The sequence below is a fragment of the Cryptomeria japonica genome, chromosome 1, assembly GCF_030272615.1.
Source record: "Cryptomeria japonica chromosome 1, Sugi_1.0, whole genome shotgun sequence".
NCBI classification, from domain to species: Eukaryota; Viridiplantae; Streptophyta; class Pinopsida; order Cupressales; family Cupressaceae; genus Cryptomeria; species Cryptomeria japonica.
The window spans coordinates 57,697,518-57,722,453 of NC_081405.1; the positions used below are offsets into that span (position 1 = coordinate 57,697,518).

The 24,936-nt window shown below is 36.0% G+C and overlaps 1 protein-coding gene across 1 annotated transcript; it reads right to left on the minus strand.

Moving 5' to 3' along the window:
- Positions 1 to 2,211: 2,211 nt before the first annotated feature.
- On the minus strand, positions 2,212 to 3,964 carry LOC131063205 (UDP-glycosyltransferase 91C1-like). The gene is made up of 2 exons (XM_059221659.1): positions 2,747 to 3,964; positions 2,212 to 2,655 (listed from the first exon to the last, which is right to left on the minus strand). The coding sequence occupies exons 1-2, from the start codon at positions 3,722 to 3,724 to the stop codon at positions 2,254 to 2,256; spliced, it is 1,380 nt and encodes a 459-aa protein (XP_059077642.1). The 5' UTR covers positions 3,725 to 3,964; the 3' UTR covers positions 2,212 to 2,253.
- Between the last annotated feature and the right edge of the window lie 20,972 nt (positions 3,965 to 24,936).

Consider the following 24,936-nt stretch of genomic DNA (forward strand, 5'->3'; position numbering starts at 1 on the left):
TAGCCTATTTCTATGTGGGGTTTTGGTGGCATTTTTTGGGCCTATTGTGGTCGTTGGTGATGCCCTTTTGTGGGTTGGTAACTTTGGTCTTAATTTTTTTCTCATTGTTGTGGCATGGTGAGGTTTATCTCTTTCCCTGTGTGAGTAGATTTCTTTTGGGGGCATGTTGGACCTATTTCATTGGGTTGTATTTTGCCAAACTATCTTTTATATGTGGTGCCCTATTCAAGGGTCATGGGGAGTCTGTGTGATTCTTGTTGTTGAGGTCTCAGATGTTCACCATGGACTTCTTACAAGCCTTCCACTATGTAGATTTGGTATCCCCTGGGCTATTGTTATAACAATTTGGGGTTGTGGTTTTTCCTACCTTGTGGTTTCATGCTTGCATGGTGTTTGGAAGGGATGGAGGCTCCTATGTGGAACTATTTATGACTTATTTGTTTGACAAGGGGTTGTTGCAGACTTTTCCCTTTTGGGCCTTTTTCTCTATAGCTTCACCCTAAGGTATTTTATTGATGTTAGTATATTATGGGGTTTATCTTTGCAGATTCTTGTGAAAGATGGTGTTTCTTTTGGTGCTAGTTCTTCACTGTTAACTATGGGAAGATTAACTAGAGAGGGCTTTATCCTAGTTATTCTTGCATCTATGGTGGAAGTTGGTCTCATTTGGTGAATGTTGCATCTTTTGGAGAATATGGTTATGACCTCTTCCCTTTCTAAAAACGTCTTTGTCAAGGGTGGTCCTACTGAGAAATGGTTTTGGAGAGCTTTTCAAAACCTAAAGGTTGTGTGGATCTTTGTTGCAGGTATTGACAAAGATTCTTTAGTTGAAAGTGGATCTATAGAGGTTCATAATGGATCTATAGAGGTGATTTAGAATATTGCGTCTACAGTGGTTCCTTCTTGGATGGGTTTGACCTCCTTTTTGCCCTTTTCCCTTTCTATGAACATTCTTGTTTGTAGTGGATTTTCTTGTAAAAGGTTGGAGGAATCCTTTCAATACCTCCTTGTCTTCTCTATTCTATTCTATTATTTGGCTACCTATTTTGTAGTTCAAAGTGTTCTTTTTCGTAAAAGTTTCAGTGATTCCTTTCAAAACTCATATTTCCTTTTCCTTGGCTATGTTTACACCTATCTCAAGGTGGTGCATATTTTGGGTTACAAGGTCTCATGGATGCCCTATATGTTGTGGTTATTTTGATGTAACCATCCCACTCTGATTTGCTAATACAATCAAAAGCTTCTTGTCTTTGAAAAAGTCTATCTTCTCCAGGTTTTAGTTGTCTAACTACTTGTGAGACCCCACCCTATCCATCGGTTGGTTGTTATGTGTAAGGGTTTGAGCCCTCTCCGACTTTAATCAATCATAAAATATATTTATTACATAAATAGAGATAATAATTAATAGCTAACTTTCTTATTGGATAATTGTAGATATCTAAAAATATAGATAGGTCCTCATCCTATCCTATAGTGTATTTCTATCCTATTTTCCATATTGTTTTTTTAAGTATTAGTTTGCTTTGCTAAGAACCATTTTCGATCCCATGTCCCCTTTCACATAAAGTTAATTTAAAAATAAAGTGAAATTTATTTTCTCCTCCACCCATCCCACAATGAATTCCTAACTATCTCCCAAAAATGAATTTGAAGTTAAATAATATACCCCCTTTTCCATCATCTATCTTCCAGCTAGACAACCAACTTAATCCTTAACATTAATCCCCTAATTGACTCTCAACCACTCCTGACCATTGATCATCCAATTGAAAAAATCTATAAATCTAGATCCTTATATGAGCCATTTTCAAGTAGGAAACAAACACATCATTCTTCTATTATGAGTAGCCACATACCGACATTGTGAGCACAACACCTTCATGGTGGAACAAGAATCCATATGGGTAAAATTATAGTTTTTATTCATTTATTGATGATTTTTTTTGTTTATTGATGAGTTATTGCACATATATTTTTAAAAGCAATGACAGTTATTTGTATTAACTTGTTCCACAATATTACCATTACATGTTTTATATGGTTCTCTAACTCTACTAATCCAAGTTATCTCACTTGTAATTGTTTATTTATTTCCATCTCCTTATACATATTGTTGTCTAAAGAAAAACTAATAGGAAATCAATCCACAACTTTTATTCTTTTCTTTAATACATAAAATATTTTTTAATACAAATAATCTAACATCATAATACCTATAATATAATGTATAGAAAATTAGGGCCATCAACCTAATCATTTGTTAAATTTCCTAAGCATAGAGACAAAATTTCCTATATTTCTTTGAGAGACTTGTAAATTGTGATCAGTTAACATGTTACTTATCTTTTTGACATTATATTTTATTTTCACTCCTCCTCCTTCCACCATTATGTCTTTAATCGCTTTATTGATGTCGTCCTTCTTAAAAGAGCCATTATCCTCATTTCTTCTCACTTCCACTCCCACATTAAGCTCTTGAGCTCGCCTTGCATTTAGCCCTTGTTCAAATTGCATTGGAAGAGCTATGAAAGGCACCCCAAACCTCAACCCTTCTGTTATTGAATTCCACCCACAATGAGTGAGAAAAGCCCCTGTAGAAGGATGGTTCAAAATGTGCAGTTGCGGAACCCACTTTGTCACTAACAGTCCCTTTTCCTACAAAATAATTTTCCAATAAGCATTCAAAAATAAAATTAAACATGCAAGTCAAAATAAAATGGTTGAAAAAAATAGCCCTTTAATGTACCCCTATCTGATCTTGGAAGCCTTGTGGCAAGCTGTTTCCGGCAGGCAGAATCCAGAGGAAAGAGGCGCCGCTTTCTTGCAATCCCATGGCCATGGCGGCGATCTCATCGACGGTGAGAGTGCACTCGCTGCCAAAGGACACCAACACCACCGACGCAGCTGGTTGCCTGTCCAGCCACTGCAAGCAAATGTCATCATCAGGTGGCGGCGAGAGTTTGGGCATAAGAAATCCCACAGGGACTACAGGCCGCCTTGTGACGGCCTGCAAATACTCCACATAAATCCCTTCCAATTCCATGCACGTGTTGCATGCGACTGCCCAACTCTCCCGCCCGCAGATGCTGCCGCGCTCTCTAAAGCTAATGCCCTCGCCCTGCTTACGGTACAGCGCCACCACTTTCCGTGCTTCAAAAAGTCGGCGCCCAACAATCGAGGAAGGGAATCCTGGCGGCGCAACCGTCAGTTCTTCCGCGCTTGGGTTTTCCATTCCCCTTGCGAACTGCCCTTCCGCAAAGCTTATGCTGGCGGCTCCCAGTGCGAGGAATAATATAGTGGGGATTGGAATGGACAGCTTGGAAGCCACACGTGGAACCCAGTATTGCACGAAGTCATGGACAACGAAATCTGGTGAGAGGTGGCGCAAGAGTGCTTCGAATGGCTTCTCCAAAAGATCTAGGGCTTGGACGAGCAAAGGTATTAGCCCACCTCCTCCTCCTTCCTTGCCAATGCAGTCTGCTGTCGACTCCACGCCAGCTGGCAGCCCCTCCACGGAGGGCATGGCCAATCCTACCAGATCTATGCCTGGTGCGTCCCACATTTGGGGCTTGATTCGCTGAATGTTGAGCGGGGTTGAGACAAAGAAGATCTTAAGACCATGAGCTGTGAGTCTCTTGGCAAGCTCCAGGAAGGGTGTCATGTGACCGTAGGCGAGCCAGGGGAACATGACCACACGGAGCGCTCTCTGCTTCTCCGCCGCCATTGTTGATGCGACTCAAATGCATTGTATTCACAACCTCGGCTATATAAAGACACAACTTACCAGCCCCATTGATTACTCAAATGTCGTTCTATTCAATTTCACAGATGAAGTTGGCCGCGTTTTAAATGGTTTTAATGGGCTGCATTCAGAATCATAAAAATTGAGGTTGTCAAGTTAATTACCTGTCGATGGCATTCAGAATCATAATGAATGAGCAATGTATTTACAAGCCATTTTCTCCTGTTGCTCAACTGCTCTGATGCAGCCAAATGGCACTTTCTAATGCTGACAAAACTCCGTTGGAAACTGTAATCCCAATAACCAATGTAAATGCAGAAGAGGGTAGCTAGAAGATTTAATATTTAATAAATTCTATTTATTAACCTTATCTCTTCTATCTACCTTTCGAAGATTATATTGTCACATATCCATAAAAGATATACATAAACAGTGAGCAAACAGTGATAATTGGAAGAGATAAGAATAGATAGGTTGGGAGGCACAATGTTATTTCTATATTTTTTATATTAATTTTTTATTTTTCTTATAAGGTCAAGAAAAAGTTTTAGTTAAAAGAACCAAAACCATTTTTCAAGATATTGTTCGATTAAAGAAAATTGTTTTTTTGTCACTCTTAAATCACACATGATAAGCAACATATTAAGTCTATTAGTCAATTCTAAGTGCTCAACACTATTAAGCCAAAGTGTGTTCTTATTGTGACCACACACATTAAGCAACATATTAGGCCTAGAAAATGTCAGTCCACTCTGAGTGTTTAACACTTTTAAGCCTAGAAGTGTAAGCTTAGTGAGTGTGGTTTAAGCCGTTCCTTTTTTGGGGGGACATATTTATTATGGACAGCTTGGTGTTTGCTTGGGAATCGTCAAAACAAACAGCTCAAGATGCTTTGATTCTCAAACTTGACTTTGATAATGCATGATTGCATAAGATGGTCATTACTTCTTAAAATGTTTCAATGGTTGCGATTTAGACCCAAATTTTGTGCCCATATTTGAATGTTGTTCATGGATGTTAATGAAAGATTGGCCATCAATGAAACTCTCTCCCCACAATTGCCTCTCAAAAACTGCATTCGTCAACACTACCCTTTAGCACCATTCCTTTATGTTCTTACAATTGATGATCTTGGATATCTCCTACATCATGCCCAATCAAATAATAAAATATGAAAGGATATATTCGAACCTTCAATTTGAAGTTATTATTTGATTAATATAACATGTTCATGAAAGTTGAACTTGATTGTGATGAAAGTTATTTTGTATTTGAAATGTATATATTATTATTTAGTAGAACTTAAGAGGGAATTTTAGCTGAATTGCCCTTTAAATAGTACGGGTGACATCTAATCAAAGAGAATTAATGAAGTTGGAAGAAAATATTTTTGTTTAATATATGTAATAAGAAAAAGGAGAAATTATAAATCGCAACAAGTTAGTTTGAGTGAAGTAGAGGTCGACAAAAGGAATCTCAAGGTAAACACTGAGAGAAAAAGTTGTGTTAATGCCTTAAGAATGGGGATTATGTGTTACATCAACTCATTGATAGATAGAGTTTTGATCTTTATAACAAATCAGACTTTATAGAGAGTCATGATATTCTCTAAAGAGGTAGTAAAATGAGCACAAATCCTATAATACATTGTACACTTAAATAAAAAATGGTCACATAACTAAGATTTATTGTTGTAAAGTATACAAATGTATTCATTCTTTGAGATTAAGTGCTTTGACTGTACATAATATTGATGAGATCATACTCACAATTGAATTCTACAAGATCTCAAACTCAAAGTGGGCCTAATATGTTTGGAAACAATAGTGAATCCATCTACTTTTGAATTTTTTGATAATGGATTTAATGATCTAGTGTTTATTAATTAATTATATTTTACTTTATGATCCACATAGATCCTTTATACTCTTAAAGATTCTCAATTACCCTCTTACAAGATAGTCTTGTAAATTCTTGGTTGTTTTGGTATGGTAGGAAACAAGAATAATATCATTCATAATTTTTTCTAAGTGGATCAAATGTTTACCAAATGTTCATGAAAATATTGATGGGTTTTTAACCAAACAACCATTTCATAACCTTTGTCAACGAAAATTTTGGAATAGTTTATGAAAATTGATCAATTGTGAGAAGGATTTTTATCAAATATTTAGTTTGAAATGCTCTACTATGCGTACATGTGAACAAGAACATAAGTGCTCCTATAGTTTTTCTAGTGACAAACCACTAGAAATATGATGTCTCTCTATTTGTGTCTAATGAATATAGTGATAATCTTTTATACTACAACTTGTAGCACCATTGAGCCCATGATGAGCCCCTACAACTTCAGATCTCTCTAGATAGTCTGCTTCCAAACACTCCTCAATAATTTCATATAGATTCTTAAACAGGTCATTCACTAAACCAGTCTCTGCAAAATTCACAAATAGCAACAAAATTTTGTGTGATCATCTTTTATTATAATTTTTGAACTCTAAGGTTATAGAAAAAGAAGGAAACAACTAGATTTACTATATGTAGCAATAGTTTATCTCACTTCTTAGTATTTTTCCGTTTCGAAACTACAATTGTATTACTTGACAATCATGGGTTATTTTGTAAAACAAAGGACTAACTCCAATAACAATTAAATAAAATCACACAATAGTTTATCACCATCGTCTATACCATGGGTGCATTTTGGGGGATAGAAATATGCTTTCTTAGGGGAGAGGGTTCGAAGGTGGAGTGTTCATGTAACATGAAAATAGGAGTTGATAGTCTAGGCCCCACTTTTTGACAATATAATTTTCAATTATAAACATAAATTTCTCTTTTAAAAAAATAAAATTATTTAGAATATGGAAATAAAAGTATGCGTTAGATAGGAAACCATAGATATCTTTCTTCAAACTTAGATATTATATCTTCAACTTTCACATCTTGCAACTAGATATCACAATTTTTTGTGATATCTATATGGGAAGTAGAAGTCATGGTTTTCAACCCCTATACAATGTGAAAGTTACCACTACAACAAAACAAATGCTTTGACGCTTGATAAAATGCAATCCTCTATGCAAAACTATTAGCTATGATACTAAATATTGACGAATAAGGTGAAAATACTACAATAAAATATCTTATGAGTGGATGCCATTCAGAAATATAATTTATTATCCAAGGATTACAATATGAAAATTATGTGATTGTAGAGAATCAACAACAATAAACTTATTGATAGACTATCTAAACATAATATTTATGTCGAAAAACTCTTCTAATAAAATTTCTAGTGTTAAAATGAATTTCTTGTTCTAGGTTTGCTCTTCCTTATCCTAATCAGTTGTTTTGGGTAAGCCCAAAATACTCCCTCTCCACCAAGGGTTAATTATGAGACTTTATAAGTTTCATTTGGCTTTAACCTCATCTACTAGAGGCCCTTTGATCTCCTCTAGTCACATTTTCGATTCTAACTTGGTGGTGGAACTTTTTGGGACCTCTGTTCCTAAGGTCTTATTTTGATGGAAAAAAAAAGTGAAAGAAAACTTGTCATTTGCTTTCGCAGTAGAGGCAAGTTACAACATGACATACATATAGAAAAAATTAGGGCCATCAACTTAATCATTTTTAAAGGTTCTAAGCATGGAGATTAAATTTCGTATATTTCTTTCATAGACTTGAAAGTTATTACTGGTTAAGATGCTACTTATCTTTTTGACATTATATTTTGTTTTACTCCTAACATTGTGCATTTTATCACTTTATTGGTGTCCTCCTTACTAAAAGAATCATTCTCCTTATTTCTTCTCAATTTCCTTCCCACATTAAGCTCTTGTGCTAGCCTTGCATTTGAAATTTACTCGAATTGCATTGGAAGAACTATGAGACGCACCCCAAACCTCAACCCTTCTGTTTTATATTCCACTCGCAATAGGTGAGAAAAAATCCTATACAAAAATGATCCAAAATGTATAATTATGAAACCGACTTTATTACTAACATTTCATTTTCTTACAAAATAATTTTAAAAAAATAAGAAATAATTTTTAAATATAAAACCTATATCTTCATTTAAAATATATATGTTATATTTTAAATGATAGAAAAGCATAAGATTATAAGATAGTCATTGAGATGCCTTTATTTGATCTTGGAAGCCTTGTGGCAAGCTGTTTCGGGCAGGTAGAAGCCAGATGAAAGATGGCCTCTATCCGCACTAATATTTAGTTGGCCCTCTTAAACTTTTACAAAATCTAAAGTTGTTTCACTTGTGGAAAAATTATATTTATGATGAGATTGGAGATTGATGAGAAATAAGACAGGGTGTGTCAAGGTTTTCAGGCGCAAATAATGTAGATAATATATTTATAATAGTTTAACCTACTATGCATCCTTACAAAATCTCAAATGGCAGATTTCAAGTAGAAAAGATGAACATGGATTTGATAATTTCGACCACCATGATAATGTAAGAGGCCACTGCGTCCAATGCTACATAAAGTAGTAGTTCTCACCTAGTATGCGTCTATCTAATAATTAAAAAACTAGCATTTGTGTTCATTTTGTGGAAAGAAAAAATTAAAAAGTGTTGTAATATGTTTCTTTTTATTTATTTTGCATACATTTAAAATAATTAAACTTCTTTTTTGAAATTAAAAAATATACCCTTTCAAAATTTGAACTTAAAATAAAAAAAATAAAAATCTAATAAATAGTGATTTATATTTTAGAGAAAGTAAAATGAAAAAGTTGCTATACAATTTTTTTTATATTTGAGGCCAATGATATTTAGGCTCTTTTTGCCAACCATCTATAATTCTCTAGAAGATTAAGAAGAAATGGTACTTATGGATATGATGATACTACACAATGGAAAATATGTCAACTATAGATCTCATGTTGTTTCGTAGGTCTAACCCATTACCTTAATTGATAACTAACAATCATATAATACAATGAAAAATTTCAATTTCTTTCTCCAAGAATGAGTAAAGTAATCTAACATTAGAGTTTAAAAAAATACATATGGCTAAAAAGATGAATTTTGATCATTGAAGCAATTATCAATTTTTTCATCAAACTCATCTCAATCTTAATGTTTATATAATGATCAATTATTTAGAAGCCTATTGACCTAAGCATTGTTAAAAGGCCCAATACAAATTTAGGCCTAATCATATGTCACATGTCCTCAACATTGACACAAAGCTTCTAACATTTCTTTCATAAACTTCAAAATCATTCTTACTTAATATGCTACTTATCTTTGTGACATTAGATTTGACTTTTTCTCCTTCTTCTTCTTCCATTATCAATTTAATTGATTTATTGATGTCCTCCTTAGTGAAAGAACCATTTTCCTCATTTCTTCCCACTTCCACTCCCACGTTCAGCTCTTGTACTAGTTTTGCATTCAATCCTTGATCAAATTGCATTGGAAGAGATATGAGAGGCACCCCAAACCTCAACCCTTCCATGATTAAATTGCACCCACAATGGGTGAGAAAAGCGCCTGTAGAAGGATGGTTCAAAATACGTAATTGTGGGGCCCACTTTGTCACTATCAATCCCTTTCCCTACAGAACAATTTTAAACAGTGTAATATTATTATCAAATATAAAAAAATATTACATATTCTATATAAAAATATCTATATTGTTATAAATTTAAACAAGAATATAGAAAAATAATTTTAAAAAATAAAATGATTAGAAGATGGCCACTAACATACCCTAATCTCCTCTTGGAAGCCTTGTGGCAAGCCGTCTTGGGAGGGGAGAAGCCAGATGAATCAAGCGTTTCTTTCTTACAGCGTTCTTATGCCTTCAAATACTTATGCCTGCAAAAATGATTTTTATGAAAGGCTTTGACTTTTTGATGTATACAATGAGGTTATCGCAGTTTTGATGCAAAAGAACGAAAACACTAACATAGACCTGCACTATGACATAACATTCTTAGCATTCAACATTGAAGGAATATGATGAAATAAATGATAAAACAATATTTTAACATATAAAATTGACAAACAACACTTGAAAAACCAAGAATAATGAGAAGGAGAACAACTTCTTTATTGAGAATCAGGAGCTATTTGTCTTCCAAATCTATAGAACTACTTACAAAAATCTGAATATTACTCATGAGAAATCTGAAAATACTCATAAGTAACGAGTTACAAGAGCAAGGATCTTTGTTGCTGAATAAGTACAAACTCCGGAACTAGAGAATAATGAGTGAGAAAAAACTTATATAATCTACCTCCCAAAATTTTAAAATTTGAATTTTTGCTCCAAAATGATGAATTGTGAAAACCTCCAAGTCTTCCCTGAAATCAAGGACCTAACTGAAAGATATCTCACTCCAAACTACAAAACAGAGTTGTCAAAAAGAAGACAACCTCTTGGGCGGATGCAACTGAAAATCCCTTAAACTTAGGGATGTAGCTCCAAGAATCAAGTAGTTGAGTGTTTAAAAACTCTCTTTGACTAAACCTTTATCCACTAGGACTCAATTACTTGACTCAAACTTCCTATTAAGTGAGAAATCGCCTATTTTTACTACAAATAGCTCCAATTAACTATCCCCCTTCTTTTCAACCAACTTATACAACTCCAATGCAACTAAAACTCTTATTTGACATTATAAAATATATTTTACTTTCAGTGATTTATAATCACCACTTTCAATAAAGATTTATAAATGAAATGAATGTGAAATGTTATAAGAGTGTTGGCATGACTTAAAGACCTAGTGGCTTTTATTTTTTAGTGTTAAGAAAACACTAATAAAAATTATACAAAGAGAAAAAGTCACGTCATGTTATGAAAGAGGATTTTGTGAAAATAAAGGCAAAAATATTTTTGCCTTAGCAGCACCTATTAGGGTTTTCACCCTAATGAAAAGACAACAAAAGATGAAAAGGATAATCTTATTTTCATTTTTCTCTTTTCCTTCTTGAGGGCGGCCGCCATGGGAGTGCTAGGGTATTTTTCTGAAGTTTGCAACATCTTGTTTGGTGAAGACTTTTGCAAGAATGTGTGGTGAGTTCACTTTTGTCTTAGATCTACTAGATTCTTTTTGGTATTACCTTGTTCTCTACTCTATTAATGCTCATTACTGATCACCCTTGTTTTTGGAATTGTAATGACTATTCTAGAAGGTTCACAGTTAAGTCACCGTCATGTTTTCTTTGTAGCTTCTACCTAACATTTATCCTCCTGTATCTTCATCTGCTTACTGCCTTGGCGTATTTCTGACTATCTGAGAAATATCATTTAGATACTTAAACTTCTAATAGATTCATGTGGTTTCTAGGGTCTATATTGCATGGTGACTAGAGGCTTCACTATGTATATGTTGCATTTGAGCATTTCACGACATTTTCTCAAATTTGAAAGTGATCTATGCTCTTTTACAATTGGCTGCCTTTGAGACAGTAATGTTCTGAGCTGCCAATCTTAGTCACTATGGATGCATCTTTATGTTATATGTTACCCTTTTGATGACAAATCCTATATGGTTGTTGTTTGATGATAAACCTGCCTTTCATATTGGACTATGTCTTCTTCATTATCTATTAACTATCATGATAGCTTATTGTTCTTAGCATTACCATAGTATCTTTTGACTGTAAATATCTTATAACTTTGAAAGCAAGTATTAATGAACCATCATTGTCATGGTTGTGTGTCTTTGTGCTTGAAGGTTGTCCTTTTCTTCTGATTTGCCTTGCTATACTACTAGAAATCACCAACTTTGGACTAGTGAAGGGTTCTTGAAAACCATGAAATGAGTTTTCACGTGATTTTTTGGGTTTTTTTGTCTCTTCGTCTTCTAATTTCGGTGAAAAAATTAGCCAATTTGGCATGTGGGTTTTTGAGAAACTATCAAAACACGTGGCTGCTCTTGTGTAGATGCCACTACCATTAGAGCAATGTTCATCAAACCTTCAAATGTAAACCATTTCCTTTTGTGACACTATTGTTTTTTGTCTTTTACATACAATCTTTACATGGGTATCCATCCACTATGTCATTCCTTTGACTGTTCATGGGAATTTGTCACTTATTATGCTTGAACTTGCTATTCATCATGTCTTCTTGGTATTCTCTTATATATTTTTGACTGTAGGTGACACGTTGATCATTTTCTTGGATGGTATACAATTGCAATATATTTTTAAATGTATGTTAGGATTGTGTTTTCTTCCTTAGAACAACAATAAGGACTGTTCTTTTGTAATGAGCTCATTGTGACTTATGGTTTCTTCAAACCAGGGACTGTCTTTACACATTAGCTATATATGGTCAGTATTGAAAATCTTGGCATGGGTTGCTATATTATAAACCTATCCTTTATGCATTTGCTTCTGTCATTGTATTCCTCATTACTTGTTCATACAGTATCATGCATGATCATAACTTTATGCCATTCTATTAAATAGTTGCTCTTAAGATCTTAGAGCATATTGACTCATCTCTTACTGTAAAGGCTATTGCTTTCATAATATCACACTTAAATGCTTATTGACAGTCATTATTTTCTCCATGATTGCAGTAAAGCAGATTTGGAGTACATTTCTTTTGAAGGACTGTCACATCTTCTTACTGCTATTATAAACATGTATCATTAACTGTTCTTGATGACTGTCACAATCACAATAGGTTGCTCTGATGTTGTCTTTGCTTAGAATTATGGCTATCTTATTGGCATAATACTTTAGGTATTGTGGACAAAATTTCATTGCTCCTTGTACCTTTTGATAACTCTATGACTGAAGATGAGTATCTGTGATGTGCATTATGATTCATGTCACCTTTTAGCAGTGAACTGTCTTCAATAACTTGCATTCATGTTTGATGGATTTTGATCTGAGTTATGACCGTTGTAGTTGTAATGTTGACTTGGAGACTGTGATGAAACTTACTATCTAACAACACATATTTTCTGCCTTTGAACAGTCAAATCATTCTCCATGCTCTTATGGTAAAAACTACTTTGTGTTAACTATGCTTTGACCTTTTGGATGTCTTCATGTTGTTGGAAGCTAACCATGCTTACTTTTGTTTTGTAGCTCCTATTAGTTACAAAAAGTATCTCATACTAGTACTAAGGAAAGTCCAGAAAACCTTCATGGTATGGGGTTTTCTGAACTTTCTTCAGTACTAATATAAAAATACTGAAGACAAGTTTCATACATCTATTATACAAGCATTAAATGATTGACTTGAAATTGTTGATTTTATGAGATGGGATCAACCCTTGTGGGAGCCACATTTACTCCCACTCATACATGAAATTTATAACCATCAAACAGATATTTTCTTGTTCCTGCACATGAAGTAAATAAGTTAGATAAAAACATGTTTTCTTTTCATTCTCAGAACTTGTTTCTCCTTCTTAGGCATATTGATCTGATATCTCCTGCATCTTTCTGCCATGAAATTGATTATACATATCTAATATATGTCAAATCTGCATTTGCATGCATGTATTAATGTACGTGATATGAATGTAATCAACTATTGCTTAGAACTGAAAGTTCTAACTCATCATATATTTTTATGCAGGTACTAGAGGACATATTTGGACAAATGCAAGGCAACAACAAACAAGGACAAGGCAGAAAAATAAGGACAACACCAAGCATACCAGTTGTTCAGGTAATGACTGGTTCCATTCCTATCATGCATTATCCTTTATTTTCATGCATATATGTTTATTCTCTTCTTTCTCATGTCATTTATGTATATCCAGCCTCACAACCTTTGTGTGAGACACATGTGTTTGAAATCAATAGAATATAAAAAATTTCCAGAAAAAATGTTTTGTTTCTTTTACTTTTCTGTTTTGATCATAAATACTTAAATTGGACACACTCAGATTTTTTCTTTTCTTCAAACATATAAGTAACACAAAAAGGCTAAAAATGTACCTTTCTTGAAACTTAAACACCAAAGCTCTACTTGATTGAGCCTGAAAATGAAAAATAGGTAACATTTCTAGCGACATCTACTATATGTTTGCCTGCTAAACATCTTGACCAGTTGCCTAGGCCTATCCATTAGGCACACAGTCACTAAAACTTGTATAAACTGAAACAACACATCTTATGACACAATAAGAACTCTGAAAACTTTCCAAAACTGTCCTAATCCTTTTATTACAGGTATGTGGTTTGTGACAGTAAGCTGAAACAACTTGCTATCAGGAATTATATGGCTGTAATTGATGGATTAGGACAAGGCGACAAGAAAACAACTCTGAAACACGTTGTTGTATTACACTATAGATATATAAAGGAGATATATGTTGTGTGTGGTGGCGAATATACAATTTTTGTACTTCATATAATGAATACTTTCCTTCAATAACTACAACGCACTACAATAGTAACCAAAACTCCTTATAACTCCTACAGAACTGTGCATTGGGCACTTAGGAAAAACAAAACTGCAACTAACCTACTATGCAAAAGCACTTATTAACAACTAGAAAATTGTTGGAATATGTACAGATTTTAGGCATGCCTCAAAAGCAATGCTTGAGGTGAATCCCATTCACTAGGATTGGTTCCAGTTCACCATCCAACTTAGACAGTTGGAAGGCATTGTGTTTCTTGCACTCAGAAAGCATGTAAGGCCCACTCCAAAAAGCATCAAACTTTGTATGCTTGCCTAGACTGTTCTTGAACTCATCCCATTTTAGAGCAATATCACCTTCTTTGAACACTCTAGGGGCTGCTCTCTTGTCAAATGACCTCTTCATTTGAGCTTGATGATGCTCAATCTTCCTCATTGCCTCATTTCTCACTTCTTCCAGCTCAACCAGCTGAGCCAATCTTTCTCATAATGTCTTTGTACGGTGGGTGAGGGACTGGAATCAGGACCCCTTATAGGGTCTTTCTCTCCTTGGGATGGAATACTCGATGGATCTAGGGCTATGGTGTCATCTTTAGAGTGATGTGGATCTGACTCATTCTCCTCATCCTCCTCACCCTCCTCATCCTCATCCTCCTCCCCACCCTCCTCATCCTCCTCACCCTCCTCATCCTCCTCATCCTCCTCCTCCTCTCCATCCCCCTCATCGTCACCATCCTGATCTCCCTCTCCTGCATCAAGATCATCTCCATCACCACTAGCCTCCTACTCTATTGAATCATCCTGTTGATCATCTGTGTCTACCTCATCAAGGTCCTCAGATGTATCAGAGTCATCCTTGACACCTGCATGTCTCCATGCCCCAAGGTTCCCTCTAAGGAAGTCTACTAGAAAGATAGCTCTAGGGTATGTCCTACCCAACCATGTGATGTACTGTCGATGTGTGTGCACATCATCTTTATAGTCGGTTGCGATATCCTGATTTGACCCAGCTGAATGTGTGATATATCAATCTCATCACTGGTAGGTCTCAAAATGTCTACTAGCCTAGGGGTCAAGTGTGAGTGTCGGATGTAGATAGGCACATCTGTAGGGACACACTGCTCGAACCAAAACTGCAACTAGACTCAACCAAAGTAGAATGGGACTATAGTGTGGCTATACCATCCCTCCAGAAAATGGTTCCTCTGCATTCAAAACAACTGCCTATATATACCTGCCCACATGTACATCCTGAGGTAGGGTCTCCATCTGATAACATCTGTTGTCAATCTATCAAAAGTCACCCTCCAATGAAGCAAGTCTCCAAACCATCACTCATGGGTATGAGGATATGTAAACACCCTAGGCTTCTTTGGAAACAAATCAATTGGAACCCCAGCTAGTCTAGTGCACATGATATGTTCAAGTAGCCAAATCTATAGTAGTGTGCAGGTCATCAGGCTGCATCCTTGTCCAAAAATGTACTCTCCTAGGGCATGATAGAGGTGGGATAACATGTTCCGCCCCTAGAATAATACCCTCCTATATCTCTCCATAGATCTCACCGCATAAGTGAGACCTTTGTGCATGTGTGTGTTTCTCCCATTGGGGCACATGGCTAAATGGTAGCAATCATCAATCGTCTCACTAGTGGGGTGTAGAAGCCAACTGGCCATAATGCGGCCCTTCCTCTCACTAGCCATCTCTCTCCCAATGTAGTATATATGCTCCCTCCTATAGTCGGTAGCAGTGCAATCATCTCGATACCTCACCATCTCTCCTCAAATAGGCATACGAAGTATGCGATACACGTCCTCTAGAGTGACCATCATCTCTCCCACGGGTAAGAGAAAGGTGGAGGTATCTACATCCCATCTCACCATCAAGGCCATCAGCATCACAGGGTGGAACTTGACAGTGGGCATGGTCATCACATACCATAGACCTACTGCATGTAGCAGCTCTCTGTCCTCTGGTGTAAGCCTCAAAATCTGACTCCAGAGGCTCTGAATGGTATGGCCAGCAGTGTGCTCTTGTATGTAGGGAAGAATCTACAAAAAAAAAACAATCCAATCATTAGTAATCACTCATCAATCATCATCATCTAATCGAAAAAATCATTCTATCTATTCTATACCTCAAATGCCTGATCCCGTGCAACCCTCGGTCACCTTGAGTAGGGACTAGGGCGCCCTGGGAGGACCAAGGTCCCCATCTGGGACTAGGGCACCCTGGGAGGACTAGGGCACCCAGATGGGACCAGGGCACCCAGGAAGACTAGGGTGCCCCTGTGGGACCAGCGTGCCCAAGGAGGACCAAGGTGCCCTAGGAGACCATTGTGCCCAGATAGGGGACATGCACATGATCTGGATGTTGACATCATCAACACAAAAAATCAAAGTAAATAGAAAAGTCAACAAAGAGTCAACGAAAGGTCAACTCACCTCGTCGAGCGGTCAGCACGACCTGGCAGAGGATCTCCATCCACGTAGGTCGCTCGGGTCGACATCAAGGCATGATGGTTACACGTGGGCTCCTCTACAGTGAATAGTACACAAAGTCAAAAAGTGACAAATGAAAGTGTCGCTTTCATATTTATGAGATATGAACTTTTTCATTTTAAGTTAAAAAACCCTAATTTCGCTCTTTTCACTTAATCTATCATAACTTGAGCTAGGGAGATCTTATTTTTGCATCGTCAACGATGTCAGAATCATGAATTTGGTCTCTTTCTCCACATTTGTTACATAAAGCGCGTTGATGTACAATTGAGCCTTGTTGTGAACATGTCTTAGGGCGTGTGCACAAAGATGGTGGTCAGAAAAGTGGACACCACCCAAAAAAAACTTGGAAAAACAGGTAGCGCGTACGTAGTTTTAAAATTTCAAATTCCCGCGTATGTGCTTAGGTTTGTTCTTCCCGAGCCTAGAAAAGGTAACGCATACGCGCTGCTTTTAGGAAAATGAGCGCATACGCACTACGCCTAGAAAAATTAGCGCGTACGCGCTGCTTATAGGAAAATTAGCGCGTACGCACTACTTATAGGAAAATGAGCGCATACGCACTAATAATCGAAATAATACCACGTAAGTGGTGCCTGGTAAAAAAGTTTAAAAAAAAAAACTGGGTCTTATTTACTCGTAAAGCACATTTTTTACTTCATTTTTTCTCATTTTCTAACCTAAACCGTGAACGAGGTGCTAAATTTGTCCTCCAGGCTATGGATCAAGGTTAGTTTTTGTTTATTTTTGTCTTACTTTCTGGTTTATGCAATTTGTTTTAGATTTTGAATTTAATTTCATTCATTTTGATTAGGTTTTTTCATTTTTTGTTTCAAAAACTAGATTCTTCTAATCCAAAACAAGAACAACCAAATGCACCTCCTGAAAACCCATAAGAACAACCAAATGCACCTCCTGAAAATACACAAGAACAACCCCCAATTCCTCCTTTTGACCGCACAACCGAAACACGGGAAGAATTAATTAATCAATTAGGACAAAATGCGTCTAAAATCAATAGATTGATTGTAAAATTGAAAACTTCTGAACTTGACCATCATTAATCCCTCGCCACTAGCCTAGAAACATTAGCTAGTGGTGCCATAGCTGTTTCCACATAAATTACCAAATGGGGAAGCTTTAGGGATAGGTGTCGTCAATTCTATGCCAATGGGCTATCATACGATGGAGTAAAAAACAAAAATATTTCTAAACAACAAATATGTGCCCTTTTTGTTGATCCCAAAACTGGTCAGTCATTACCTCTTAATGTGAAGAGGTTTCCCATACATTGGTGTACCAATGTGCAGATGAAGAATCTTTTTTGGAAGAGGTGGTGGATGGTCTTTGATGATCCACCTTGTAATAATTATGAGGTGCCATTATATTTTTTGAGAAAAATATATTGTGAGTTTGTGCTCAATGTGCAGTCAAACTATTTTGACATGAGAGAGTTTCATGGTAGAAGTGGTGGCTCTACCCAAGATAGACCTAGAGCCCGTAGGTGATTAGTCGCGGAGAGTCACCACCCCCTAGCACCCAAACCCAAGGTGCATTAGGTTGTCCCATTAAAGCTGAAAGAGTCGATGGAGCTACAGACTCTTCAAGCAGCCACAACATTGACTGGTGCCATCATCTAACATGGGACATCATTAGCACACCCTATTGTATTGGATGATGAGCCGTTAGAGGGCGACAAAGAGCCCATCGAGCATATGTGTGTCAGTTGCTTGGGGATAGATGATGCAGCCGGTGCAGATGGATACTCATATCATCAGTGCATGATTTGCAGTTGTAGATGTTAGGCTCACACGGTTGAGGATGTCGTGTTGACAGATGAGTTGATGGACATGGTGTTTGCCCATGAGCCATAGACACAGGTGCGTTGATTTGAATTCATAACATTTTATTTATCAGTCACTTTAAATTTGTAATTACATAAATGACTTTTCATATATACATCGATTTAAATTGAGACAAAAAATATGCATTTTAGGATGCAGTAGCGATATCCCATACACCTCCCCCAGTTACCATAGCTGTAGCTTCAATGCTTGAGGTATAATTGTTTTAACATGTTAAAATAGAATAGTACACTTTGAATTAAAAAAAATACAAGATATACTAACTATCTTTAATGTTTGGTCCAATTTCTGGTTTGTAGGTGTTGACAGGGGACGAAATGTCCCAAATTGATGACATCACACTCTCCGCAATCGATTTTGGCCTACAAGGCTATACGGTATCATATTTTGTACAACTCTTTTTATGTATTGTTTTGATGGAATATACAAGTCATTTCATTTTAGATTTTTTAAATTATGTTTAATTTATTATTTGTACTAATATCTCATGTTAATTTTATGTTTTTAGGGTACCCCCTCCGCGTCTAGGGCTCATCCTAAGAAAAAGAATTCCTCAAAGATGCCAAAACATGTGAAGAAGGTAATTGAACACATTTTTAGTTGTACAATTGTTTGAAAATGTTGAAATCAAGTATTAGTTGGGGTTTGTAGATTGATTAATGTTTTTTGTCTATTTTACAAGTACAACGACCATTGAGCTTTGTGGATATGTTGAATGCACCTAATTCGCCCGTGGATCAAGAGAGGGTGGAGGTATGTATCTCTACTTTATTTTCTTGATTTCATGATTATATGCACGTGTACATGTGAACTTGTGATTTATTATAATCTTATAATAATCTCATACAGGAAATATCCATACCTATTTCGTCAATGGCGAACCCTCCTCCTTGCACTAGAGAAGCATCTCAGGATCTAGTACACTTTTGTTTGATATGTAAAATTAATTGTTTTCAACCTTCAATACTTATCATTATATTAATTGTATTTAATCCTTTTACATTTTTTGTATAGGTAATAGTGTCAGTTTCTACATCGATGGTGAGCCATCCTCAGTCCATTGGAGAAGCATCTCAAGCATAGGTACGTCATTGTTCTCTGTATTATAGCTTTTAGGTGTTTTTGATATATTTATGTTAGTACATTGTATTAATTGTACATTTAATCTACAATAGACTCTTTCGCGGTACGGCCATAACGTGGATCAATTTAAGTATGTCTTCAAGAAAACTCCTAAGAGTGACAAGGAGAGGAGAGTGAAGACATTAGCTCCTGGATCAGTTGATGAGGTAATCTACATTTCAATTGAAAAGGAATTAAAGTTAAATGCATAGTTATGATGTTAATTGTAAACTATTTTCTACAAAAGAATTCTAACTTGGCTTTTAAATTGTGGTTTTGCAGCCATCTACAGAGTCGCATACTGCACCGAAGAGGCTTGATTTTGATGATCCACCACAAGTTTAGGATCATATAATGTTAGTTTTGGTCGTACAATGACCAATACATGTAGATATATTCTACATTTTTATTGTATATCAATTTGGAGATGGCATATGCCACATTTTTGTAATACTTGTATTGACTTGGCAGACATGCCTTTTTATATATATATAAATATTGATATTCGATCCAATAAATGTGTAATGAGTTCATTATTTTGTATTCGTTGTATTTTGTGGTTGTCCTTTTATAAATTTAAATGAATATTTGCATATGTAATCAACAATATGAATATAAACAACAAAAATATATGATATAAAGCATTGCAATCATGGAATATGATTTGATAAAATTTCTAAAATGTTGAATTAACCCTACAAAACTCCTTGTATTCAGTTCATTATTGTGTATTCTCTATATTTGGTGGCTGCCCTTTCATAAAATTAAATGAATATTTGCATATGTAATTAACAATATGAATATAAACAACAAAAATAGACAATATGAATATAAACAACAATGTGTTTTGTGCGAGAGCACCCTCATGCTCACAATGGTCAAATTTTGTTCCTCGTGTGCACAAACCGACGTCATGAGTGCGTCCAAGTGGGCAGGTTTATGCTAGGCATGGCCCTGTCATGCATCCCAAAGCACCAGAATGTCGAGAGTCATACCCTATCGGTGCGATCTCTCAAGTGCCCTGACTCCAAAAAATTGTCAAAATTTGATGGATTGTTTCTTCCAATCCACGACACATACGGTCAATCTGTTTGATCTCGTAGGGTCACGTGAGGCTCCTCTACAATGGCCTATCTCAGTTTTTGACGAGTCAGAGCCATTTTCAATTAGTAGCATTTTTTCGCCTGCTCAAAAAACCATCAGTTGCTTGCAAGGAAAAGTTGCAAGATTGGCTAGAATTGATTTTGTTCCTCGTGTGCACAAACCAACATCGTGAGCACGTTCAGGTGGGCAGTTTTACGCTAGGAATGACCCTGTCGTGCATCCCAAAGCACCAGAACGTCGAGAGTCATACCTTATCGGTGTGATCTCTCAAGTGCCTTGAGTCCAAAAAATTGTCAAAATTTGACTGACTGTTTCTTCCAATCCACAACACATACGGTCAATTTGTTTGATCCCATGGGGTCACGTGAGGCTCCTCTACAATGGCCTATCTCGGTTTTTGACAACTCGGAGCCAGTTTCAATTATTAGCATTTTTTTGCCTGCTCAAAAAATCGTCAGTTGCTTGCAAGGAAAAGTTGCGAGATTGGCTAGAATTGATTCTGTTCCTCGTGTGCACAAACCGATGTCGCGAGAGCATCTGGGTGGGCAGGTTTATACTAGGCATGGCCTTGTTACTCCATATGTGACTGTCTTGTATTTTCCGAAAGAAACTAGTTTCATACCAATTTCATGTGTGCTCTCCAAATGTATGCATCTTGGTAAACATTGCAAACCACCACATATAGGTCAATAGACTGATCTCAATTGTGACTATAGGAATTAAACACTTGATTTATTTCATGGGTATGTATCGTTCCAAGCTATTTGACAAGTGATGATCATCATATACTACCACTGCCATGCATAAAACAAACTTTAATTTCTCTAGGTGACAGGCGTTGTGTAACAACATGAGAACTCTCACATACCCACCACTATCATTCTATAGGACATCATCTGTGTTACTCTCCCTCTTTCTCTTGCTACCTATTGTTTTCTTTTGAAAAACATATTGCAGGTACTATGACTCATCATGTTGCTTTGTTGACACTATTTTCCACATCTGCTTTGCTCATTAAAAACACATTCGAGAAGAATATTGCTACAGGTTTCCTTGTTTGTCATGGTAATACACCTGTGGTTCAATTTCAAACCCTATTCCTCCTATTCAATATACACACAAAAATCCATCAGTCAATTTTTTTAGGAGAGGATATATGATAAAAATCAAAGAGGAAGTTGTAGATAAGAAATAAATTCACTTACTTCTATAGAAGTGCAGACACAATTGCAGTGGGGTATGGAGGGAGAGAAGAAGAGAAAGAGGGATGGGGTATGGAGAAAGGGAGAAGGGGAGAAGGAGAGAGAGAGAGAGAGAGAGAGAGAGAGAGAGAGAGAGAGAGAGAGAGACCTTGTATGCATTTGAGAGGGAGAGACGATACACTTACATGTGTATATATATGTTTAATATATTATATGTATATAAACATATTATATATACAATGTCATATTATACACATATTATATATTACATATATTATATGTATATACACATATTATACATAGAATATCATATTATACAATAGCGTGTACGCGCTGTTTATAGTAAAGATAGCGCCTACGCGTTGTTTATAGGGAAACAAGCGTGTACGCGCTGCTTACATTATACATACCTCGTACGCGCTTTTTAAACCATAAGTACCTCGTACACGCTTTTGACTGTTTAGGCTTGGAAATAGGCTTGGATGACAAAGCTACGAATTGGAAGTTTGATTTCCCTCCATCTCTCTCATTTTTGACGTGTTTTATTTTATCAACTTGGTTTATCGACTTTGTCATCATCAAGTTTACACTTCATAAAGTGGCTATTTCTAAAATTGCCACCATATTTTCACCCATCTTCTAAGCTTTCTAACCATATAATTTGTTTTCAATTTGAACAACAATAACATATTATTATTGAATTTCTTTTACTAGTGTCTCCATAGTTCTCACAGATATAGGTGCACCATTTTTTGAATAACTTTTGATATATGTATTCAAATTTTAAAAAATTTATATATTATTGTAGTGCACTTGATTCTTTACAATTTTAAAAAAGAAAAATTGTATTTTTGATTTGTTTAGTGCAACTTATGTTTCGCGCACGAACAAATACTGAATTTTCAGGATGTGCTTGATTGGAAAAATCATAAAAAACAAAATACTCAACAAAAAATTACAAAACAATACACATCTTCTAGTGCTCACTCTTAAATATCTTTCTGCCAACGGATTTGTCAAAATACTAAATTTAACTATGACTTTTTTTATGCACACGTCAGACACTATGTTATGTTTTTCAGAAAAAAAAACAGGGTCAGTTTTTCGTGCACAAAATATTCGACCCCCTAAATTTTATCCAATTTTGAAAAAGTTTAGTAGTTTGGAAACTATATTCAGAGTACTACAATATTTATTATTTGATTATCTTCATATCTTGAGTGGATGACTTTCAAATTCTACCTCTAAGTTCAGGTTCACCTGATTTCAGAAAATAAGCGTCCACTTATACCCCCCTTTTTGACCATCGTCTTTGTGCACTTACCCCTCATCAAGGTCTTTATCACAATTCGTTGTGGTAAACATGATACCATGTTTCACCTCACTAATAAGAAAGCCAAAACAGGGGGCATATAGCTACCCGCGAATTTCATCACCTTCCTTAGTAAGCATTAGGTGATTTTGTGATCTAACATGTGGTTTTGTAGGGTGCGGTTCCTAACTGTGTATTGCAGATACCGTTGGGGGCTTCATCTAACAACTTATGGATATATCATTTTTCAAATAATGCTTACTTTTATGTACTTTAGCTTGCATATGCACATAGTGTCATATGACCGCTAAAGTGGGGGCTAAATGTAGCATCGTAAATTGTACACTCTTCCTAGGGTGGTACAATTCCATGTTTGGTTTAGCACCTGCCTTAGTGTGTTTTGCATCTTGCATTTCTAATCTCCTTTAAGCATTTAACTAATTAATTTAATTAAATCTAAATTCATATATCATCACTGTATACATTATAAAGTTGGGCCCTTTACCTTAAGCATGCCCCTTTTCATTTTATTCCTCCAATAAATCATTAAATCATAAACCCTAACTATGTCCTATTTTGACCTTTAAGGCCCGATTTTACATGTCAAAACATCTCAGAATCAGCTATAAATTTGGGATACACTCTAATATCATCATATCTAATGGCCCCAAAAATTTGGTGAAAAGTGGGTAGAACCAGGTACAAGTTGCACCCAATCCCCGACATTTTTCCCGAAATTTTGGGTGCATAATTCTATGATATTATAATGCTTAACCCCATTAAATTGGTGGGAAATTCAAATCCTAGGTTGGCCTAAAGGTGAAATTAATATCTAGGCTTTCATACATAAGAGCTCTCTTTCTTCATTTGAAGGGGGAATCTGAGATCTAGGAAAAAAGCTTTTGGAGCAATCACAAGGAGCCTTCTATGCAGCGAAAGAGTAGATCTTTTGGAGTCTTCAACAAAATTCAACAACATCTATCAAACATTCATCAAGCATTCTTTCATCAATTGGGGGCTTTTGAAGATGTAGGAAAGCAATAAGAGATCATCGACTGAAGATTGGCTTGTACCTCTCCCTTAAGGTTGGTATGATTTCATGTTGTTTCCATGTCTTTGTATGAGCTTCATTACATCAATTTGATTTACATTCATGCTTTAGATCACTTTGCATCATTGATTTAGAGCATTTACTTTGTCAATTACAAGCATTTAGGGTTTACTCTTTAGGGTTGCTCTAGATTGTTTGCATTCATCTTAGGGTCTTGCACACACATAAGATCCTTACACACACTATTTTACTATACAAATTAGCTATTTGTTGAGGTGGAAATCACCAAAACAGGGGTTTGACTAAGGCAAAACCCCATATAGCCACCCAAAACCCTATTTTCAATTATAGCTGCAGATTCGGGATCCGAGAGTCACTCCAAATTTCAAGACTGGCAGAGCACACATACACAGTTCCAAGGACCAAATCAAAGAAGAAACCACTGGGATAGGGGTGTGGCACCCTATTCCTCCCAGATTTTGGTAGGACAGTAGCTCACAGTCATCAGATCTCAGCCTGTCAGTTACAACTTCCAATCTGTAGAATCAAGACAAAGGCATAGCACTCATGTCCTGGACATGTTGGCTAAGATTTCTGGCATAGGTGCACCTCTGAATTTGCCTCCTAATCTGTACTTTTTAGAAGCATATCAGTTACTCTCATTTTT

Coding starts and splice junctions, on each gene's coding strand:
- LOC131063205 (XM_059221659.1), bottom strand. CDS start 3,724: ATGGCGGCGGAGAAGCAGAGAGCGCTCCGTGTGGTCATGTTCCCCTGG. Junction 2,656..2,746: donor GCTTCCAAGATCAGATAGGG/GTACATTAAAGG, acceptor ATTATTTTGTAG/GAAAAGGGACTGTTAGTGAC.